The sequence below is a fragment of the Camelus dromedarius genome, chromosome 2 (assembly GCF_036321535.1).
Source record: "Camelus dromedarius isolate mCamDro1 chromosome 2, mCamDro1.pat, whole genome shotgun sequence".
NCBI lineage: Eukaryota > Metazoa > Chordata > Mammalia > Artiodactyla > Camelidae > Camelus > Camelus dromedarius.
In genome coordinates this window covers 30,676,751-30,698,913 of record NC_087437.1, presented here as the reverse complement: position 1 = coordinate 30,698,913, position 22,163 = coordinate 30,676,751, and the positions used below count along the sequence as shown (strand labels likewise).

The 22,163-nt window shown below is 39.8% G+C and overlaps 1 protein-coding gene across 1 annotated transcript in view; it reads left to right on the top strand.

The window, feature by feature from the left end:
* The window catches only part of LOC135322634 (1-phosphatidylinositol 4,5-bisphosphate phosphodiesterase eta-1-like), a 113,540-nt gene extending 91,377 nt beyond the window's left edge, over positions 1-22,163 (top strand). Inside the window, exons 3-4 of the mRNA XM_064492178.1 lie at positions 19,469-19,615; positions 21,773-22,163. Of these exons, the coding sequence (XP_064348248.1) occupies positions 19,469-19,615; positions 21,773-22,029 (404 nt within the window). The 3' untranslated portion in view covers positions 22,030-22,163. The remainder of the gene's footprint in view (positions 1-19,468; positions 19,616-21,772) is intronic.

The following is a 22,163-nucleotide window of genomic DNA, read 5'->3' as shown; positions in this document are numbered from 1 at the left end:
AAGTCCATAGTTTACATTAGTGTTCACTCTTGGTGGTATACATTCTGTGGGTTTGGACAAATGTATAATGACATGTATCCACCATTAGATTTGAATTAAGGTTTCCTCTGGATATATGCCCAGGAGTGGGATTACTGAATCATATACTAAGTCTATTTTTAGTTTTTTAAGGAACCTCCATACTGTCCTCCAGAGTGGCTGCACCAATTTACATTCTCATCAACAGTGTAGGAGGATTCTTTTTCCCAACATCCCCTCCAGCATTTATTATTTGTAGACTTTTTAATGATGGACATTCTGACTGGTGAGAGTTGATACCTCATTGTAGTTTTGATTTGCATTTCTCTAACAATCAGCGATGTTGAGTGTTTTTCATATGCCTATTGGCCATCTGGATGTCTTCTTTGGAGAGATGTCTATTTAGGTCTTCTGCCCATTTTTTGATTTTCTTTTTTAATATTAAGCTGTATGAGCTGTTTGTATATTTTGGAAATTAGTCCCTTGTTGGTAGCATAATTTGAAAATATTTTCTCCCATTCTGTCGGTTGTCTTTTCATTTTGTTGATGGTATCCTTAGCTGTGCAAAAGCCTTTAAGTTTAATTAGGTCCCATTTATTTATTTTTGCTTTTGTTTCCATTACTCTAGGAGCTGGTTTGAAAAAAATATTGCTGCAATTTATGTCAAAGAGTGTTCTGCCTATTTTTAATTCTAGGAGTTTTATAGTATCCGGTCTTACATTTAGGTGTTTAATCCACTTTGAATTTATTTTTGTATATGTTAGAGAATTCTCTAATTTAATTATTTTACATGGAGCTGTCCAGTTTCCCCAGCACCACATATTGAAGAGACTACCTTTTCTCCACTGTGTATTCTTGTCTCCTTTATCATAGATTGATAATAAGTGCATGGGTTTATTTCTGGACTTTCTATCCTGTTTCATTGATCTATGTGTCTGCCTTTGTGCCAGTATCATATTGTTTTGATTACTGTTGCTTTGTAGTATAGTCTGAGGTTAGGGAGTGTGATTCCTCCAGCTCCATTTTTCTTTCTCCAGCTTGTTTTAGCTATTTGGAGTCTTTTGTGTTTCCATACAGATTTTAACATTGTTTGTTCCAGCTCTGTGAAAAATGTCATTGGTAATTTGATAGGGATTGCACTGAATCTGTATATTGCCTTGGGTATTAAGGCCATTCTAACAATATTGATTCTTCCAGTTCAAGAACACGTATATCTTTCTGTCTGTTTGTGTTGTCTTCAATTTCTTTCATCAGTATCTTACAGTTTTTGGAGTACAGGTCCTTTGCCTCCTTAGGTGGGTTTATTCCTAGGCATTTTATTTTTTTTGATGTGATGGTAAATGATATTGTTTCCTTAATTTTTCTGATATTTTGTTGTTAGTGTATAGAAATGCAACCAATTTCTGTATATTAATTTTGTATCATGTAATTTTACCAAATTCATTGATGAGCTCTAGTAGTTTTCTGGTAATGTCTTTAGGATTTTCTATGTATAGAATGTCATCTGCAAACAGTGACAGTTTTACTTCTTTTCCAATTTGGATTCCTTTTATTTCTTTTTCTTCTCTGATTGCTTTGACTAGGACTTCCAAAATTATGTTGACTAAAAGTGGTGAGAGTGGGCATCTTTGCTATGTTCCTGATCTTAAAGAAATGCTTTCAGCTTTTCACTATTGAGTATGATGTTAGCTGTGGGTTTGTCATATATGGCCTTTATTATGTTGAGGTATGTTCCCTCTGTGCCCACTTTCTGGAGAGTTTTTATCATAAATGGATGTTGAATTTTATCAAAAGCTTTTTCTGCATCTATTGAGATGATCAGATGGTTTTTATTCTTCAGTCTGTTAATGTGGTGTGACACATTAATTAATTTGTGAATATTGAAAAATCCTTGCATCCCTGGGGTAGATCCCACTTGATCATGTTATGTGATCCTTTTAATGCATTGTTGGAGTCGATTTGCTAGTATTTTGTTGAGGATTTTTGCACTTATATTTATAAGTGATACTGGCCTGTAATTTTCTTTCTTTTTTTTTTTTTTTATGATACCAAAACCAGACAAAGGTAGTTTTGATTTTGATTTGCATTTCTCTGATAATTAGTGAGCATTTTTTCCTGTGCCTATTGGCCATTTGTATGTCTTCACTGGAGAAATGTAAAACAAGTAAGGTTATGACATTTAAAATACACAGCATCTTAGAGCATTTCCATTTTTGGACTATGATATATTTGGGAAGGTGGGCATCTGGATAGTAGGTAACATAAGAGGGAGCTGTAGTCCCCCTCCACCCTCAAGGGTGACCCTCTTCATGTTCCACTGCAGCTCCTGCCCCTTCTCCCCTCCAGCCTTGTCAATAATACTGACCGTTGGGTAAAGAGAGATAAGAGTTCTTGACACTCAATGGAGGGGAAACACTCAGTCATAAATAACGCTTTATGGTAGCTCCTTGTCATCATTGGCAGTGTTAGCAGTGGAAGTGAAAGTGACTTTTCTTTTCCAGGAAAGAATTTTGATGTGTTTTCCAAGTGGGACGGGACAAGGAGGTCAGCCTAGGCATCTGGCCAGTTAGAAACGAGCTTTTTATTAAGACCACAAATTCAAATGGGGATTGGTCAGGGCATTCACATTTAGGGAAGCATTCATAGTAATATTATCAGTCATGTGCAGAGTGTCCTTTAGTTTCCTAAGAAGATCCCCATAAATCAGATAAAAACTTGAAGAACATCTTCCTTTCCCTCCTTCCTTCCTCCCTTTTTCTGTCTCTCCTTCCCTGCCTTTCTCATTTTAAATAAACTGCACCAGGGAATTTTTTTTTCTTTTATGAGATCTTCCTTTAAGCAGAGTCCTTAGAAATCTCTTTTGATCAAGCATTTTAAAGTGCCTACATGGGCACGGCTTCATAGAGACATGGTTAAATTGACTTAGGCCTAGGCATTTCAGAATACAGATGAGAAAGGCAGGAAATCGTATTATGAGAACTGCAGTTTGGACTGGGGAATATTTGGTCTCCAGCGATACACTGCTTTCCAGCTGATTTGTTTATGGATCTGATGATGGCTCTAGATGGTAACAGATACTTGATCCAGTTGCCCTGAGTAATTCCAAATTCTGGACGAGAGCACAGTAATTGATTTAAAGGAGAGGTGGCTTTTTTTTTTGTTTTGAGAGAGATGTAGGGAATAGTGTGTGCTATGGTGAGTTGAAATGGGATACCTAATAACTCCATGTTAACTAGTTTTGTGGGGTTTCCACTTGCAGCTTTTTGGTAGCTGGAATATTTCTGTCACTAAGAAGAGCTCTTTTCAACACAGTAACCACCATTTGCTGATACGGCCCTCTCAAGCCACATCCACCATCTGACAGAGCTGATGGGCACTGTGAAATTACTGAAAGCTGCTTTAGATGAGTCAGGCCGGCTCAAGGAGCTTACATTTCAAGAGCAGAAGGATGGGTACATTGGTTGGAAATATGATTCCAGTTAAATGAACCCTGTTTATTTTTGTGTTCCTGAGTGGAGTACTTAAAAACAAAGAAGAGTCTTTCTGGCTATTTGTTCCTCTGGAACGGACGTGTTCAAATGGCCAATAGTGCTGATTGTTTCCTAAAAACTGACAGATGCTTTTGCATTATTCATCAAAAGTTTTTTTCTATCATTAGAATCACGCTGCTTTCACAGTGCTGCAAATGTTTTCTGAGATTTAAAGAAGATGGAGGCCTCGTTGGTGCTTTTTTATCTTTTGGATCTGGATTGTGGGGATAAACTCTGATGTCTGAATTGCCTGGTTCTGCTAGAGGAAAAGAATTTCTGATGACAGCACTTAGTAGCAATTGGAATGCTGAGTCAGCTGCAAAAATTCAAAATAGCATACAGAGTGGGAATAATTTTCCTGTGAATAGATCCTTAGGGAAGCAGCCTTATGGGGTGAGGGTCTGTAGGTTGTTGAATCCCATACTGAATGTTGTGACCCAGGGCAGGGTGAACAGGTGTCCTGGGAAGGCTTGTGCATCTCCTGGGTGTTGACGTATACTGTTGCCTCAGTGCTTTTTGTTTATTTGTTTTTTCCAACTGAAGTCCTAGCTTCTGGTGCATGCATTATGTTTAAACATAGTGTACCTTGAACTTGGCAGTGATGCTAGCATGACATTGGTGCTGATACAATCACTTAACATGCAAGAGTGTCATCCCGTTTTTAAGCGGGATTTGTTGATTAGTTTGTTGATTGTTTTGTGGTTTGTTTGTTGGGCATTTACTGTGGGTCTAATGCTTTGCTTTTGTGACTTGATCAAAATAACCAGAATTGTTTTCTATCCTATGTTTTGCTGTGGCTCTAAGTCAGGCAAATGTCACTTAAATATGGATCAGTGAAATTTCTTTTTTTTTTTTTTTTTTGGTGGGGGGAGGTAATTAAGTTTATATATTTATTCTTAGAGGAGGTACTGGGGAATTGAACCCAGAACCTCATGCATGCTAAGCATGTGCTCTACCACTGAGCTATATTCTCCCTGCCCTGGATCAGTGAAATTTTTAATAATAAATTTGGATCAAGCTTTAGGATTAGGATAAATGAGTTTAAAGAAAAAGGCAGATAGGTTTCCCTTCAAAATTAAAAATTTAAAGTAGCTTTTGTGGTAACTGGGAAAGAATATTTTAAATGCTAAAATTGTCCTCCATCACATGAAAGCATTTTAGTATTTTTAAAATTTTCAAATCTCTTTTTCAGCTTTTGTTGCATATGTCAAGTAGCATATTAGGTAATTTTAAAAAAAAGTTATTTTTTATTTTAAAAATGTTGCTTGTTAACTGCAGAAAATGGAAACCACACAAGAAAATGAAGAAGATTATGAATCATCTGGAACCCTGTAATCCAGAAACCACTGTAGTTGGCATCTTGGTATAAAGCCTTCTAGTCTTTTCTCCTTTTCCTACGATGCATGGTATACAAATGTAATGTTAGAACCTTACCTTTGTGTGACTCAGTACAGTGCAGGAGTCAGAAAAAAAGCAAATGTAGGTGGTGGATATCAGATGAGGGGCTGAATCACCACAAAAACTGAAGGATCTATAAAAATGCTGCCTCATCTATAATACGGTGAAATCTCACAGACAGCTTATGAACTGCTTTAGGAAGTTTCCTTATATTGAACTTGGAGTTCTGGGAGAATAAAATATTTTGAATGAATGAATTCTCCTGCCAGCTAGGTGACTCTGCTGTACTCTGAAAGGTCTAATGAAACACTTTCAAATCATATTCTTCACTATTAGCAGACACAACAACACATTGATTGCCACTTAAGTTAATAGTTAGCATGTCTCACCATTTGTATTGACGCTTAGTCAAACCTTAGATTTAAATGCTAAAAAAAAAAAAACCAGTGTTCCTATGATAAACAAATCAACCCCCAGGTTTTTTTTTTTTTCTCCATAAAATATTCTTTATTTTTCACGGCAACAGAAAAGAGTTGGGGATCTCTTTTAGGTCTGTTCACCGGGAACCACAAAATCATTGATGCAATGAACAAAAATGTATGGCATCACCACTGTGTGCCAGGCCCTGTTCTAGACACAGGGAATCATGAGTGAATAAAACATTTCTGTTCTCTTAGAGCTTACATCTTCGTGAGCAGTGACAGAAAATAAGGAAGTAAATAGGTGTTAGTAAGAGACAACCAGTAGGCCTCTCCAGATTGAGGCATCAGCACCTACTCCTCTGGGTTACTTAATCCTAACCTGAATTTCAAGGAGTCAGTCCTGGAAAGATGTGGAGGGAAAGCATTTGAGAGAGAGGCAGAGTGCCTGGAGGACTGTGTGGAGCCCAATGATTATAGGAAGGGGGAGTAAGGAGACAGGCTGGAGTGAGATCATGTAGGCTGTAGCGAAGAGTTTGGGATTAATAATCTTGGAGGCTGTTGGATCATTTTGAAAAGTCTACCTGACCTTTAAAAAGAAAAACTACGTTAGCTATGACATGGAGAATTTTATGGGGTTGGGGGAGCAGGGAGGTCAACTGGAATGCTGAGACATCCAGGAGAGAGATGATGGGGGATTTGGATCATGGGGCTGTCATATTGATAGAAATGGTGGATTTGAGTTGTGCTTTAGATGAAGAGTCAGGCTTTGTGAAGGATGGAGAAGGGAAACAACGATGACGTCTTAGTTTGGGGCTTAAACAGTTAGGGGATGGAGGGGAGCCAGTTACTGAGACAGAGAGTCTGGGGCAGAGCAAGTCTAAGATTTACGTGATGTTTAAGACTCTTCGATGTCCCAGCACTGGCACCCGGCAGTTGTACATACAACTGAAGGCTGAAACTGAAGGAGGAGGGTGGTGCTGGAGATTGACATTTGGAGTCATCTGTGTGTGAACTGGAATGAATACCCCAGGATTAGGCCATGCTGCATAGGGTGGCGTAGAAACTCAAGTTCCTTCAACATTTGGAAGTGGTTTTATTGTCCTGAGGTAGACTTTTCAATGATCCAGAATCTGCTGACAGTGCCTTGAGATGCTGCTTTTTTCTGAGCTCTCATATCATTTAGGAAGAGGGAAAGAAACTAGTTTTGTTGAAGGTGTAATGTGTGCTGAGAATTGAACAAGACACCTTTGTTAAAATTGAAGTATAGTCAGTTTACAATGTTGTGTTAATTTCTGGTGTACAGCATGTTTCAGTCATATGTGTATCTACATATATTCCTTTTCATTCTTTTTCATTATAGGTTACTGCAAGATACTGAATATAGTTCCCTGTGCTATATAGTATAAACTTGTTTATCTGTTTTATATATAGTAGTTAGTATCTGCAAATCTCTAACTCCCGTCCCCACCCCTTTTCCCCCTCTGGTAACCTTAAGTCTGTTTTCTATCTCTGAGTCTGTTTCTTTTTTGTAAATAAATTTATTTGTGCTTTTTTAAAAATATATATTCCACATATAAGTGATATTATATGGTATTTTTCTTTCTCTTTCTGACTTACTTCACTTGATGATCTCCAGGTCCATCCATGTTGCTGCAAATGGCATTATTTTATTTTTTATGGCTGAATAGTATTCCATTGTATAAACATACCAAAACCTCTGTAAACAGTCATCTGCAAGACACTTTTTATACTTTATCCCACTGAATCTTTACCATGATGCTTGTGTTGAACATGTGAGGTGACTGGCCCAGAGTCAGCTGCCTGGTGACAGTGTGACTGAGAAATGAATCCAGGATTTGTATGCAGGTCTTTTGGCTTTCTTTTTGCTACATCATATTTGCAGATAGCAAAATTACAAAGGAGTGGCAATATTTTCTTTTGCTTGCTCTAGCAAATTATGTGCAATTTTAAAGTAAATATGACACCTTCCATATGTTAAAAAAATTCTTTTTCAAAGCAATACTTGCTCATGGCAAAGACAAGAAAATTCTTTAACAATACAGAAGGCTTTAAGGTGGAAATTGAAGAACTCTTGTCTCTTCCTCTTTAAATACCATTTCCTTTCCACAAATTTCAGAAAATTTCCAAGACTATATAACATATATATATATATATATATATATATTAGAAAACTCAAGTAGAATCATGGTGCTGTAAATACTGCTTTGTAACTTTTTATTCACTTAATGTGAATCTTGGACAGCTGTCCATTTTGGCAAATTTAGATGTATGGTATTATTTTTAATGACATCATACTATTTTTATGATTGACTCATAATTTATTTAATCAGGTCTCGTGGATGTTTAGATGATTTCTAGTTGGTTTTTAGACAATTACAAACAAAGTGGCAATGATCAGCCATGTTACCTCTCTCTATCTCTTGCTTTATTATTCCAATATCCGTACAGGATAAATCCCTGGTACTGTGATTGCAAGGTCAAAATGCACGTTTATTTTAAATTTAGACAAACATTGCTAAATTGATGCAAGTAATGTTACCTAAGTTATGACCTTATTATCAGCCTTGGAACTTCATCCACAATTGCTTTTTTTTATATTAAAATTTGTGCTTTTCAAAGTATTTCACTTTTGACTTTAAACTTTTAACCATGAGGAAGGTTAAGCATTTTCCTCTATTTATTGGTCATTTCTTCTGTGAATTGTCTCCTCTTATCCTTTTGCTTATTGACTTTCAGGAACCCTTTATGGATATTAATCCTTTTTCTGTTATGTCTCTTTGCAAATGTTTTCTCTTAGTCTTTGCTTATTTTGAATTGTATTTTTGGCTTATGTAGATATTTTTAGATGCAGTTAAACTGATCATCCTTTTCCATTAGGGCTTTTGTCCTTTGCCTGTATCATAGAAAGTGTAAAAGCCCTGCTCTGGGGGAGCTTCTATGAGGACCGACATAGTTACATGATATTGCTTATGTGCTTGAAATTGTATAGACTGCAGTCTGAAATGGGTCCTGCATTCCACTGACCTACTGATGTCACATATGACTCTCCTAGCACCCTATGCTTCTGACATTAAGATGGCTGTCAGGTGTCAACTCTCCTGCCAACCTCTTACTTTCTTCCTGGACTACAGCTGTTTTTTCCTCCTTTGGTTCTTTCTTACTCTCTTCTTCACCATCAAGGTTTGCTTCCAGTTGCTCCTTCTTGTCCCTGCCACCCTTGTGTTTATATTTCCTACTCTCTCTTGACCCACCCCCAATACCCTCCCTGCCCTCCCTGACATTTTTTTCTGTCCCTTGTCAATTGCTGTATGCCTCCCAGGATCCACCCCACCAATCAGGATGATTGTAGACACTTTTCAGCCCTGTTTACTCTTGCTTGGAAGTCACCCTCGCACTGCTGCAGAAGTGTGTAAATGTTTGTGTTCTCATACGTGTGTGTGTGAAGGCGTGTCATTATTTCTGAATGCAGAGACTCAAGAAATCTTGTTACCAGATAGTTTTGGTTTTAATGCTGGCCTTTTTTCTGGGATTGACTATTTAGAAACTTTATAAGCACATCTACTCTGATTACACATGCGAATTTTGCTTAAAAGGAGTTTTAAGTTTTTTTCATCGCTCTCCCATTTTTAGGTCTTTCTACTTTAGAAAAATGATTTTAAGATCTATAGTGCAGTGATTTGGGATAGCGACTCTAATCAGAGTGCCACAAATAGGCTGTGGTGAATGCTCAGCTACTTAGTGATGTTTATGTGGCATTTAAAAAAAAAAAAAAGAGGAGAGCTTTTGGTATTAGGACTAGGATTTGGATGGGGACAAATAATTTTTGAAAAATAAACCTGAGGGGGTTCTCCAGGCACTTTCCTCACCACAGGGAATATCTATTTTTACATATTTTTTTAGCATGGATTCCTGCCCACCCCCTCAAAACACCTGCTACAGAAACGAGGTGTTTGCTTTAAATGCCTTACAACTTGATTGCCAGCTGGCTGTGCTTCAACTCAGCAGGTGGTCTGAAACCTTGAGCCCCTGGGAGACCAATGGCCTGAAGACAACAAAGGCTTGGGGGCGGGGCAGTGCTTTGTTTTCTAGAAAATGTGATCCCTTCCTCCGTTGTCTGTTATTTGACTCAGACAGAAAGCCTTGCAGGCACACAGAAGCAGAACTTCTGTGTACAAAAGTAGGACAGTTTGCCTGAAATCAGTTAAACTTTCTTGACTTTTTTTGCCAAAAACAGCAAAAAATCAACTCTGTTAACCAATAGTTGGTGAGGGAAATAGGGGCTTGAGTGTAAGAATTGGGAACTGTTGGGTGTATATGAAATTTTTGGATTACAAAATACATTTTCTCTTTTAAATTTCAATTAAAATCCATGCAAGAGGTAGGTGGAAAGTGTGTACAGTGACTTTGAGAAATGAATGAGACGATAACAACTTCAGTAAATACTTGTACTATGTTAGTGTGTGGAGCCCACTGTGTGAGTTTCCTGTTGAGGTATCTTGCTTTTCATAGAGATGACTCTGGATGGGGTATGGGTGAGAGCAGGTAAAATGCTGACTGGTCATGGGCTCAAAACTAAGAAAGCACCTCTGTCCTACTTAGCAGCTATGCACCAGTTAGAACACATCTGAAATTGTGAGGTACTGACCATCCCCCAAGGGGACAAGAGGTGATAGAGAAATAACTGATAATGATTACTTGAAAGCCGGAATTTCGTATCTCTTAACCCTCGCTTAAACTGGGACATTTCCTATTTTATCAGTAGGGGATGAGACCTTGTGCTGACATCCTGACATACAGCCGAGCTAGTAAGCCTTTACTTCTTTCACCAAAATGACTCTGAATTTAAGTCCAGCGCTGAACTGGGAAACTGGCTCCCACTGACCACATGCTAAACAGGCAAGGTGGGCAGTAGTGGTGCCTGGAGCTGTGGTTTCCAAACTTAAATGGGCCTCAGAATTACCTGGGAGAGGTTTTAAAATGCAGATTCTCAAGCAACAAGTGATACAGGAAAATGAATGCGGGACAAGAGGAGTCCCTGGGACGTGCCCTGCCAAGTGTGGGTCCTTGGCTTTGTGCAGGAAGGAATTCAAAGGTGAGCCACAGCGAGTAAAGATAGATTTATTCAGAGAGATACATACTCCATAGACGGAGTGCTGGCTGTCTCCGAAGAGACAGGCCATGAGGTGTGGGGGTTGGGTGCTTAGTTCAAAGTAAAAGTTAGATACATACGCCAGTCGTACACGAAGTGTAAGCCATCTCGGAAGGTGCAGGAGTGAGAGGCCACGAGACATGGGGGTGGGTGTTTCATTTAAAGTAAAAGTGGATACACACTCCATAGAGAGGCCGTGGGCCCTCTCTCACTCAGAAGGGAGAGTGGCCTTTCGGTGTGGGGTGGTTAGTTTTTATGGGCTTGATAACTTTAGATGCTAACAAGTGGGAGGATTATTCCAGCTACTTTGGGGAAAGGGCTGGGATTCCTAGGAAATGGACCACTACCCACTTTTTGACCGTTTATGGTCAGCCTCAGAACCGTCATGGTGCCTATGGGTGTGTCATTTCCCATGGTAACATAATGCAATGAGCATATAATGCAGTTCAAGGTCTACTAGAAGTCAGATCTCCTGCCATCTTGGGCCTCAAGGCCTACCGGGAGTTGAATCTTCTGCCATCTTGGTGTTAATTGCTGTGACATTGCTTTAATGGCTGTGTCCTGCCCCTTTCCTTCTTGTCTCACAAGGATTTCCCAGACATAGTCTGGGGGTCTGTATCTTAAAGCCAACCCTGGAGACTGGTTGCTGCCTTAGGAGAAGTTGGATTTGTTCAAGGACCTCACTGGGCTTTGATCTCCTAACAGCCGTGTATATGTCTATCTTGAGCGTTAGCTCAAGTCAGACAAGAAGCTAGTATTCTGAAATTAATGTGTGGTCTAGTAAACTTCTTATTCTTTTTAACATGCTCCCAGTAGACATGCTTTTGTGCTTTGACATGACAGTTCTCGTAGAACTAAGAGAAAATATGTTACTGGCTTTAGGGAAGGTTAAATCTCACTAAGTCCCTTTGCCCAGCATCACCCAGGAAACAACCAAGAAGGTTAGGAGTAAGCAATAAATGAAACTGGCTTTCTAGTTACTGAAAACAAATACTGAGGTCTAGTTTTTAAGGTGGTAAACAGAGTATAATTCCTTTAGAGTACTCACAGCTACTGTTTACATGTGCTAAGTGGGGATTAAAAATGTACACAGACCTGGAACAAGAACCATTTAAAAAAGGCACCAAGCGCTCTCATCACGGTCTTCGGGGGTCAGGCTCAGACTGTCTCCTCTGGAGTTCAGCTGATCCGTGCCACATCCCCCAGCCCCATTCCTTTTTGTCCTTAATTTTTTCCATTGCATCCCCTATTTTATTGTTATTTTTACATACTACATACCAGTCTTGTATTCATGTGAAGTAGTATCACTGTGATATATAAAGTTTCTAAAAGCTAGACCTGGTGTATTACAGACTTTAAGTATTTGGTTGAAGGGGTCTAAGGAACCAGCAAACCGATTAGTTATTTTTATAGATCAGAAAACTGGAGTCAGAGGTGTTGGAAAGGTTTATCAGTGATGGGCCAGTTAGTGGCCTGGGCAGGACTTGAAGGCAGACTTTCCATGTGGTGAGATGGAAGGAGAGCTGCCCGAGGGCACAGGGCACCTGATTTAAACCTGGTTCTGGTGCTGCCTAGCTTTATGACCTCAGACAGGTTCTTCATTTCTCTGACTCTACAGTGAGAGGCAGTTAGTTATCTCCACTTACTTCACAGAGATCTTAAGAGGAATAAGTCACCTAATGTTATGTCAGCAGTCTTCAGTCTGGGTGCACAGTAGACTCTGGGAAGTTTAAACAAACCAACGAATAAAATAGATGCTCCGTCCAGCTCCATCCTGAGAGATGCTGATTTAATTGACATGTGGTGGGGATCTGTGATCAACACTTTAAAGAAGGTCCCCAAGTGATTTTAATGTGTAGCCAGGGTGGAGAACTACAAATACAATCGTATCTGTTGTAGCTTGGGAATTTTGCTCCCACATAGCCAGTTCGTCATATCACTAAGTAAATGACAGAGCAGGACCTGTAGTCCTTTATATATATATGTATCTCATAACAAACCATACTGTGGAATGGTGACGACATCGTCATTTCTGATCTTATGTTGACATAGAAAACGCTTTACGTGGTAGATGGGACCAAATTTAGAATTTTAAAAATTAATTCACATCCCCCTTCCTCATGGGATAACATCAAGTAAAACCAACAAAACTGTATTGTTATGAATTCTTGTTTGTATTTCATTTGTTTCTCAGGGCCAACCAATATGGGACAGAAACTACTGTTGAATATAAAATGGGTCTTAATAAAAAGGAAAGTATTATGTGAAAGGCTTTATAAAATAGAAAAAAGGTTCTGACATTTAAAAAGTTACTGATTAATTCATTTCACCCTTTCTTTGACCTAAATCCTCCCATACGTATTAATAACCTTGCAGACTATGTGCAGGTAGAGTTGGCAAACAAGTTCCAAAATGTTACTGCTAACCAATTAGTTTCTAAAAGCCTTTCAGATAATCTTATCTTCTCCCAGGAGTGATTTAGGCAATGAAAAAAAAAAAAATCAATGAACTCTGCATTGTTTGCTCTTCAGTGGGAAGAATCATGACTTAATGAGCGTGGCGCTCTCTACGCTGTTTGAAAGCACACTTAGTCATAAGCTATTATTTGACTTTGAGGCCTTATTACTGGCAAAGAAGAGTGTTTCAAGTTGACGCCATTCCTTGTGAGAGCAGTTATATTTTATATAACGGTCACTTGGAGAATTCGTGTCTGTTGTAAGATATCCAGATGTTAATCAGGTTTTTTGTTTTTCTTTCAAGTTATTCTAATAGGCTTCTGGATGAATGAGGCTCTCAGCGTATGGAAAGATAAAATAATACTTGTGAAAGCCACATCAGCTGTTTATAGACTCACAGAACTTAGAGGAAAAGGCATTTCTGGGTTGAGGGAAGTGAAATAATCAGCGATACACTGTGACCTTCTGAATTTTACACAGCTGGCTAGCGACCGAACCCAAACCAGAACTCTTTCTGCTAGCCCTCCTTCTGCCCCTGAGCCTGGACCCATTATCATCCAGCCCATCACCAAGAGGTCTCAGTGCTCACCAAGTACCAGGTCCCGAAATACGTTTTTGGTCTGTGCTGAGAATTTAGCATACCCTTTACTTCTGTTCTGATGCTTCGGGGCAATCTCCCTCTCCTTCCTTTGACAGAGACATTACCTGCATTATTTGGCACCCTTTTCAGATAGAAATGAAATTGTTTTCAGAAACTAATCCCTTTTAGTTACACAGATTTACTCTGATCTGTGGAAGCTGGCAAGACATCAATTCACATTTTTCATGTACCTTTCTGCTGAAAAGATTCTCTTGCAGAAGATTTGGACTTTTTTTTTTTTTTGCTCGCTAATGCACAGTTTGTTGATCAGTGTCCCAGAATAGGTGCGTTGACAAAAGAGTGCAAGTGATATTTTTGTATGACCTCAACACAAGCATGGCTGTGACCCTGTGTGTGAGAAACCATTTCAAAGTGACCTTTAAAGTAGAGAATGAGCAGGGCACCAAGTGTGGTTATTACTGGTGGAGGTGATTTTGCTTCTTGGCCTTTAAAAGAACAGAGCTAAGAAACGTACGTGGGTATCTATATCCACAAACATACAAATCCATACACAAGTAGCTTGGTGTGTGCGTGTGTATGTTTTTGTTCACTTTTTGTGTTTATTTCCCCTCCTCTCATTCTCATTGGTTGAATTTTAATTTTGAACATACAGGATACTAAGAGAGGTGTCACTGCCTTTCTTATCTTTTTACTCAGTTCTCTCTCACGCTTAGAGGTAACCAGCTTTATTGTTTTCTGGGTTATCCTTCTTGTGTTTCTGTTTGTATTGATAAGCAGCTATTTATATATTTAAAAAAAGACCCATCCTTTGTTATGTAAAAAGTAGCATACTGTATATGTATACATGCTTGCTTACACTTTGCCTCCTTCACTTACTCCTGGAAACTCCGCATCAGTTCACAGAGATCCTCTTATCCTTTATAGTTGTGTAGTACTCCATTGTGTGCATGTGTATGTTATATATTCAGCCCATCTCTCATTCTGCATCATTTTCACCCTAAGCAGCGGTAGAAGAGTTTAATGTGATGTCAGGGGAATAGCGGAAAGAGAAGACAGAATAAATGAACACAGTCACCACGGGAACCTCAGAAACATTATGCTGAGTGACAGAGGCCACATAATGCACGATTTTCATTTATTTGAAACATTCAGAAAAGGCCTACGTGCAGACATGGGAAAGTAGGTCAGGGGTCGTCTAGGGCTGTGGCTGAAAGTGGGAAGTGCCTGCCGATGGGCGTGATGGAAACAGTCTCAGTTTAGATCCTCACACAGCTCTAAATATACCAGAGTCATGAAGCTGTACCTTTCAAAAACAGCTGAATTTTCATGTATGTAAGCTATATTTCAAAGCTGCTAAAACAGATCACCATCAGGTGGCATGTATGGCATTCCTAACAGGATGTGGTTATCTCTCATTCAACCTTGGCTTGAAGAAGTAAACCCTCTTGGATGCCATCTAGCCTGAGTAGGAATGTTGGGAACCCACCCCCCTCCCCCAAATGGTACTTTCTATCACAGTACTTCAACTCAGAAGTGTATTTTTAAACAGCATTTTCTGCTTGAGGAACTTAGTGAGCTGATAACCCCCGAGGAACTTTACTCATTTTAAACTGACTGTGGCAGAAACGATTGATTTAATCCTTTTAAAGAGTTGAATTCTAAAGGACGTCATAGAGCGCTTTGTTGTGCCTTTCATTTTACAGATGAGACTCTGTTAAGAGTTTTAAAACTCTAATTATGTAATAATGTTGGAAATGTAATTCCCTACTCATCTGTTCTGCTCTTTAAATATTTATGCTATTCTGTTAGGCAGCAATTAAAATAATTATTAAGATGGTGTAGAGACATGGAAAACTGTTTATAATACAAATGAAAAAAAGCAGAGTGCCAAATGGCTGAAATATCAGGATTGCAACCAGTACGTCAAATTTGTGTTCATATTGAGATCTGGGGCATAATGGACAAGAACAGTGTGTGTGTTATATAATGGGCGAATGCCTGTTTCTTTCTTATTTTTTTTTTTTAATTTTTATTGAAGTGTAGTTGATTTACAATGTTAGTTTCAAGTGTACAGCAAAATGATTCAGTTATACATAAACATACATACATATTTTTTCTTTTCAGATTCTTTTCCATTATGTCATTATAAGAAATTGAATATAGTTCCCTGTGCTGTACAGTAGGTTCTTTCCCTTAACATTCTTGAACATTGCTGCACTCTATCCAAATAAACTTTTCTAAAAATATTAAGGATACCAGAGGGAGAATATGGGATCAGAGAGATTGTTGGTATCTGCCTGAATTTGTAGCCTGTATTACAGACTAGCCGCAGACACCTTCCAGTACTCGGAATGTGTGATGAGGTTACTTAATCTGACGCCTCCGGAACGCTTCCCTTGTTCACCTGCCACTGGAGTCTTGCCTTTGTTCCCTTGTTTCTCATCTGATTTTATGGAATCTACTGATCCAGCATGGCTGGAGAATGACTTTTATAGAGAGTGGTAATTACTGTTATCTATCTCAACTGAAGACAGAACATGGAGAAATTATGCTGACCCTGAAGTAACTTAGATGACACTGGAAGAATATTTCGTCTTGGACATGGGTGATTATTACTCAGAGGGATGAGTTATGAGGAATGGCTGGGGGGCTCCGTCTCTGGTTAGCTGTACAGCTCTAGTGGACTGACTACTCCCAGGTTTGAGGAAGGGAGAAGTCTCAAGACTTTCCTGGACTTGATTTTTCAATTTTACTTTAACCAAATGGTGTTTCTGTGTGATAGGGAACATCATGGAGAAAGCATAAGGCAGCTACGTAAATAATTTAAGTAGCACGTTGTTTCAGATGCCAGCCCTGCCAAGGACGTTTTGACTATGTATACTTGCTTGCTGCAGTGGATGATGCTGGCGTCTTAGCCCGTGGCTGAGTTGGTGGGATAAATGTGAAGCTAGTGAACATTTAATATATTATTCAGGTGCACTCCGTTTCTGAGGGCTTGGATCCCACTTTCTAAAATGGTTGCATTTCTTTGGATGATGCTTGTCAAGTGGTAGGTGGTATTTAGTAGCTCACGTAACAGATTAAACTTTTATATCTTTGTGCTTTTCCTGTTAAAATGTTGATGTTGTAGTCATAGGGATTCCATTTCAGGAAAAAGAAATGGGGCTGGGAAAAACAGAGGGAAGGGAGGTGCAGTGTGAACAAAGAATAGGGCACTGTGTCGGATGTAGACAGTCCTTGTAAGAGGTCTGCAGTCCTTGCTCTAGATCTTTGATGGTGCAGTTAATTCAGTTTTCCTCCCTGATGTAAACAATTCATTTTATTCTCTCTTCCCAAACATCTTTCTGAATTATATCTTTTATCCCACCCCCTCCATTGCTCAGAAGTATCTTGTAAATCTCATTGCATTGCTGTTGGATTAAAATCTTATTATCTGGCATTCCCAACCCCCCACACCTAGTCTTATCCAGCCCCCCAAATCATGTATCCTGTTAATTCCCTTTTAGGTACCAAGGACAGAGGGTCATCTTTCCCTATCCTCTGATCATAGCCCTGCTCTTTCCTGTCCCCAAATCTCCACTGACTGTTTTATTACCATTGGGTTATTACACTTCTCTCCATTGGAGCACATCATATTCTCTTTTACCAGGTACTCCCACATGTATTTTTGTCTTGGCATTTTTTTTTAATTTCAATAATAAAACTATACTAATAGCTACTGTTTTTAGTACTTTACATGAATTAACTCATTCAGCCCTTAACATTTCAAGGGGTAAATGATATTATTCCTATTTTATAGATGAAGAAACAGGCACCGAGAGATTAAATACTGTGCCCAAGGTCATAGAGCTAGTATATGGCGGATCTGGAATTCTGTCCCAGGATGTCTAGATCCAAATTCTGTGTTCTTGACCACAGCTCTAAACTGCCATTAATAAAATATCTCTTTAGAGATTTCATTCTCTTAAAATTTAACCTCTTTAAATCCAAGACAGAGTCTCCTTGTTGTCTGCTTTGCCTCATTACATAACCCTGGAGTAGGGGTTGCTCTGTAAATATCTGTTTCCTGATGAGACCTAATGTCAGTGGCCACAGAAGCTCTAATAGACTTTTCTGGGAGTCTGGCTTGCTTGGTTTGACTTGATGACTTTATCCTGATGCACTGACTCTCTTCTGTTCTTCTACTTCTAATTACTGGTGTGGAATGGGCAGGGTAGCTGTCAAGAATTCACATCTGTGGCTCTCATTACCTAAATGAATGGGGCTCAGTGGTGGGTAAGTTTTACTAATGTGCATAAAGCCAAATCTCAAATTTTGTCCTGTGCTTCAAAGTAAGCATTTTAAGTTTGTGTGTTTGTTTTCTTAAGTAGTATTTTTATTACTTGCATGTCTGACATGTCAGGTAAAGTGAATAAGAGCAACCTATACTTCTCCTTTCTGGCAGTGTCAAATCCTAAAACCATCCTTAATTTTATGTGGTCCTTCCCTTCATTCCTTGGGGGAAGGAAAGGCTCTTCATGGAAGAAGAGTGAAAATTGGTTGTATTGATGTTAACTTGAGTAATCTGTGCTCACAGTGTTAAGCTTTGGGATCAAATTCTCTCCTAGTAAAAACAAGTTAGCCAAAAAAGCTGAAGTCTAACACTGTTGAGGTTTATTTACTGCAGTTCTTTGACCTAACAGCATACTACTTGATAAGGTAGGTACACAGAGCCGGTTGTTTCTGGTGCTCTAATGGTTACATTTATGCCTGAATATTAGTCAGTGAAACAGAAGCTGTTTCTGTGTGATGCGATGAAAAGAAGGATATTTGGAAGAGTATTCTGTAACTTGCAGAACCCAGGGAAAAATGGAATAATTTGCTAGCCTCAGAAAGAGCAACTGTGACAACTGTAACATCTCGGGGCAGCCAGTCAACAGCAGCCCTTAAGTCTTGGCCTTTGAAATGTTCGGTTCTGTTTTCATTCAGTGTTCTACTCAGGATGCGTGTTTCTTAGAAGGGAGTCAGATTTGCTCTAAGGTTAAGTCAGGTGCCCATTTCTTGACTGAGGTGACAGGCCACCAAACGCACATGAAATGGGAAAGAAGTATTTCCAAAGGAAAAGTGGGTGCTATTAACAAAGAAAGAGAAACAGGCAACACCAGCAGATGCCCACTTCCATCAAGGTTCATCTCAAAGCAGAGAATTTAAATGAGAGCATTTACACGGGTAATAAGTGATTGGATTTTACCTGAGTTCAGTCAATTTATTTCCCTAGGTAGAACATTCTAGCAGCTAAATTCATTAATAAACACTTTATGTTCAATTGTGAGAGCTTGATTTTTTTCTGATCACATTTTAAAAGATTTGTTTAGCTATTTTCAAGCATACCTAAAATTGAAATAATACAAACCCATATACTGCCATCATCCACCTTCAACAATTGCTGAAACATTTTGCCAATCATGTTTTTTGTTAATTGCATTTTAAAGTATTATCATAGGATGTTTTTACAGCTGGCTATGTAAAAGCTCACAAGATTTAATGTGCAGTCTGAGAACTTGCTTTATGAACATAAATTCAAGTATCAAATTACCGTCGGTCTTATACCAAAAAGCGCGTTGCCAGTTAGAACAAAAGATGTTCTGTGCAGCAGTAATGCATTGTTTATCTAGAAGTAGAATTTTATTTCTGTCAGTAAGACTTTTTACTGGCTTAAGCCTGATGAATCAATTCTTGAACTGCTCTTTCCAGATTACCTCTTCTAAATTTGTCTCGTGGTCCTTGGCGTTTTGAGAGTGTGAGTCAAAGGTTTTATTTGACAGTAAGATTTCTGAACACCAGGGCACACGTGCATTGGGTGAGAGCTGAATGTGCTGTGATCTCGTTTGCAGTTGAAAGATGCATGAGTGTGATGCAGTCGGGGACACAGATGATCAAACTGAAGCGCGGGACCAAAGGGCTCGTCCGGCTCTTTTACCTGGATGAGCACCGGACTCGCCTCCGATGGAGACCCTCTCGGAAGAGCGAGAAGGCAAAAAGTAAGGACATCTTCTGGATTCTTTGCTTGGCTTAACACAGTAACACATGGGTTATAACTGAGTGGGCTCTGTGGAAGCTTCAGATCTGTAGAACTTTCCTATTTTTGCAGGTTTTAGGGTCAGTTGTTAGAGAATGTGGAGAGACCAAAAAAGTGATGACCATTTATTCTTTTGTTAATTATTTTGGGGGAATTTAAGTCCGTAAAAGTTTTCTTACCCATGAGTGCAATAAATGGTAATATTTCCCCTGTATTGGAGACATGTATTTTTTTTCAGTTGGGATATTGAGATTTTATACTAAAGGCCTTTTATTTTCCTATAAAAAGTGAAGGACATTATAAATCCAATGGGATTTAATGTATATGGCCATATTCTGAGCACGGTTCACTGATGAATGAGATAACAGAGTTGTTTTAATGACATCAAGTAAAATAGCTTTGATCTGCCTCCTCCGTAAAGCCTCTCCCACACCTTTTACACTCAGCACCAAGTCTGCATTTGGTCCTCCGTCACGTCTCTCTTCGTCTGCTCCTTCCTTCCTGTTTTCACAGGAATCTTATTGACCCAAATTCTCTTCAACTTTCTGGTGGCCTGTTTTGAAGTCTCCTAACCAGTCTCCACTCTGTAATTTCTTCTGCCCCTGTCAGTTAAGATGCTTTCCTGTCCAAGTCACAGATGACCAGGATGAAATCAGGCTTACACAATGCACACATTTATTCTCTGGCATAACAAGAAACGCAGAGATTGTCTGGCCACAGGTGTGGGGTGCTGAGTCTCTAGTTCTGTTTCCCTGAGTGATCTTGGCTCTGTCCCTTGTGTGTTGACCTTGTAATCAAGGCAGCAGTAACATGGCTTCACAACTGCTAGAATCGTGAAGATGCAGAAAAGGTCCATCTCTTTCTTTTTTAGAGAGGAAGAACCCCTTCCCAGGCCCTTCCCTCAAAGCAGAGTGCCCGTGTCTCCTTGGTTAGAACTGGGTTACGTTCCCACAACTAAATCAGTCAGAGGACATAGCAATGGGGCCACCCCAATGGCTTAGACCCACCAGAAGTTGCCCTGGGGCTGGGCACAGGCTCATTTCCCCATGAGTCATGTGGAGAATGACTTGAAAGAGAGAAAAATTGGGACTCTGCCAGTAAGGCAGAGCAGACGGGTGGATGGTGTATATGGGCAATCAATGTGATTGCAGCACTTCAAGGGGGAGAGTACAGCTCAGTGGTAGAGCGTGCGCTTAGCATGCATGAGGTCCTGGGTTCAATCCCCAGTACCTCCATTAAATAAGTAGAAAAATAAACCGAATTAGCTGCTCCCCCAAAGAAGATATTAAAAAAAATGCAACAATTCTCATTCATGTGCCAAAACAAGTAAGCAGACAAACAAAAAACTGTTTTAATCTAAAGTAATCCTCCTTTCCAATGCTTCTCTGATGCAGACCTGCAGTGGCTGCCCCACCTAAATAATGCTGATCTCTGGTCTTACTCCAGCTCCCCCAGATCTAGCCTCTACCTACCTTTCCAGCTTTGTCTCCCGTTACTCTCCCTCTTGAGCTTCTCACTCCAGCGTAAACAGCCTGTTCAGCATCCCTGCTGCGGGTCCAGCGTTTCCGTGTCTTCATGTCTCTTCCCCTGGGCCGCCACCTGGTTCCCCGCCCCCGCCTCTCTAAGCTCTGCTCTGCCTTCACCCTCACAGCTTTCTCTCTATAAATCCCAATCACATTTAGCTCTGCTGTTCAGTTCCTACCAAATGTGTTTTTTTCCCTTTGACGTTGAACTGTCATCTTACGCGTATTATAAGTCGCCAAAGTCGGCTCTAGGTCTTTGTATGTTTTCCCTGCATACATGTAGAAACCACACATTTGACATATTATAGCCCCCTTTTCTCCCAGTCTTCCTGCCCTACCAGGCTTATCTGTCTTACTGTCATAAATTTCAACACATCCCGACCCAGCACCCTGGAGAGGTAAAGGGGTACGTGGAGAAGGTTCCTGGCAGGAAACGATGAAGCTTGTATTTCACATTCGAACTTCACACCACAGCTCACAGATGATGGATGTGTTCATCTTATTTTTAGATTTTAAGATGATCTGGCTTTTCTTTCTCTTAATCCGTACGCATATCTTCACCTGCCACATAACTGTGTCTTCCCCTTCCCCCACAGTTCTTATTGACTCCATTTACAAAGTCACTGAGGGCCGACAGTCTGAGATATTCCACAGACAGGCTGAGGGGAGCTTCGACCCCAGCTGCTGCTTCACCATCTACCATGGCAACCACATGGAGTCCCTGGATCTCATCACCTCCAATCCCGAGGAGGCCCGCACCTGGATCACAGGCCTCAAGTACCTGATGGCTGGCATCAGTGACGAAGACTCTCTTGCTAAAAGGCAGAGGACCCACGACCAATATCCTCCCTAGAATGTTAAATTTGAACTGTGCGTGTATGTGTGTGTGTAAGGATTAGACTGTATTTTCCCATAATTTTGAGGCTTAAAGCCACTTTCCTTGCTGTCTCTTTATTTACCTCTCCCGAGCACTTTTCTGTCCCCTCC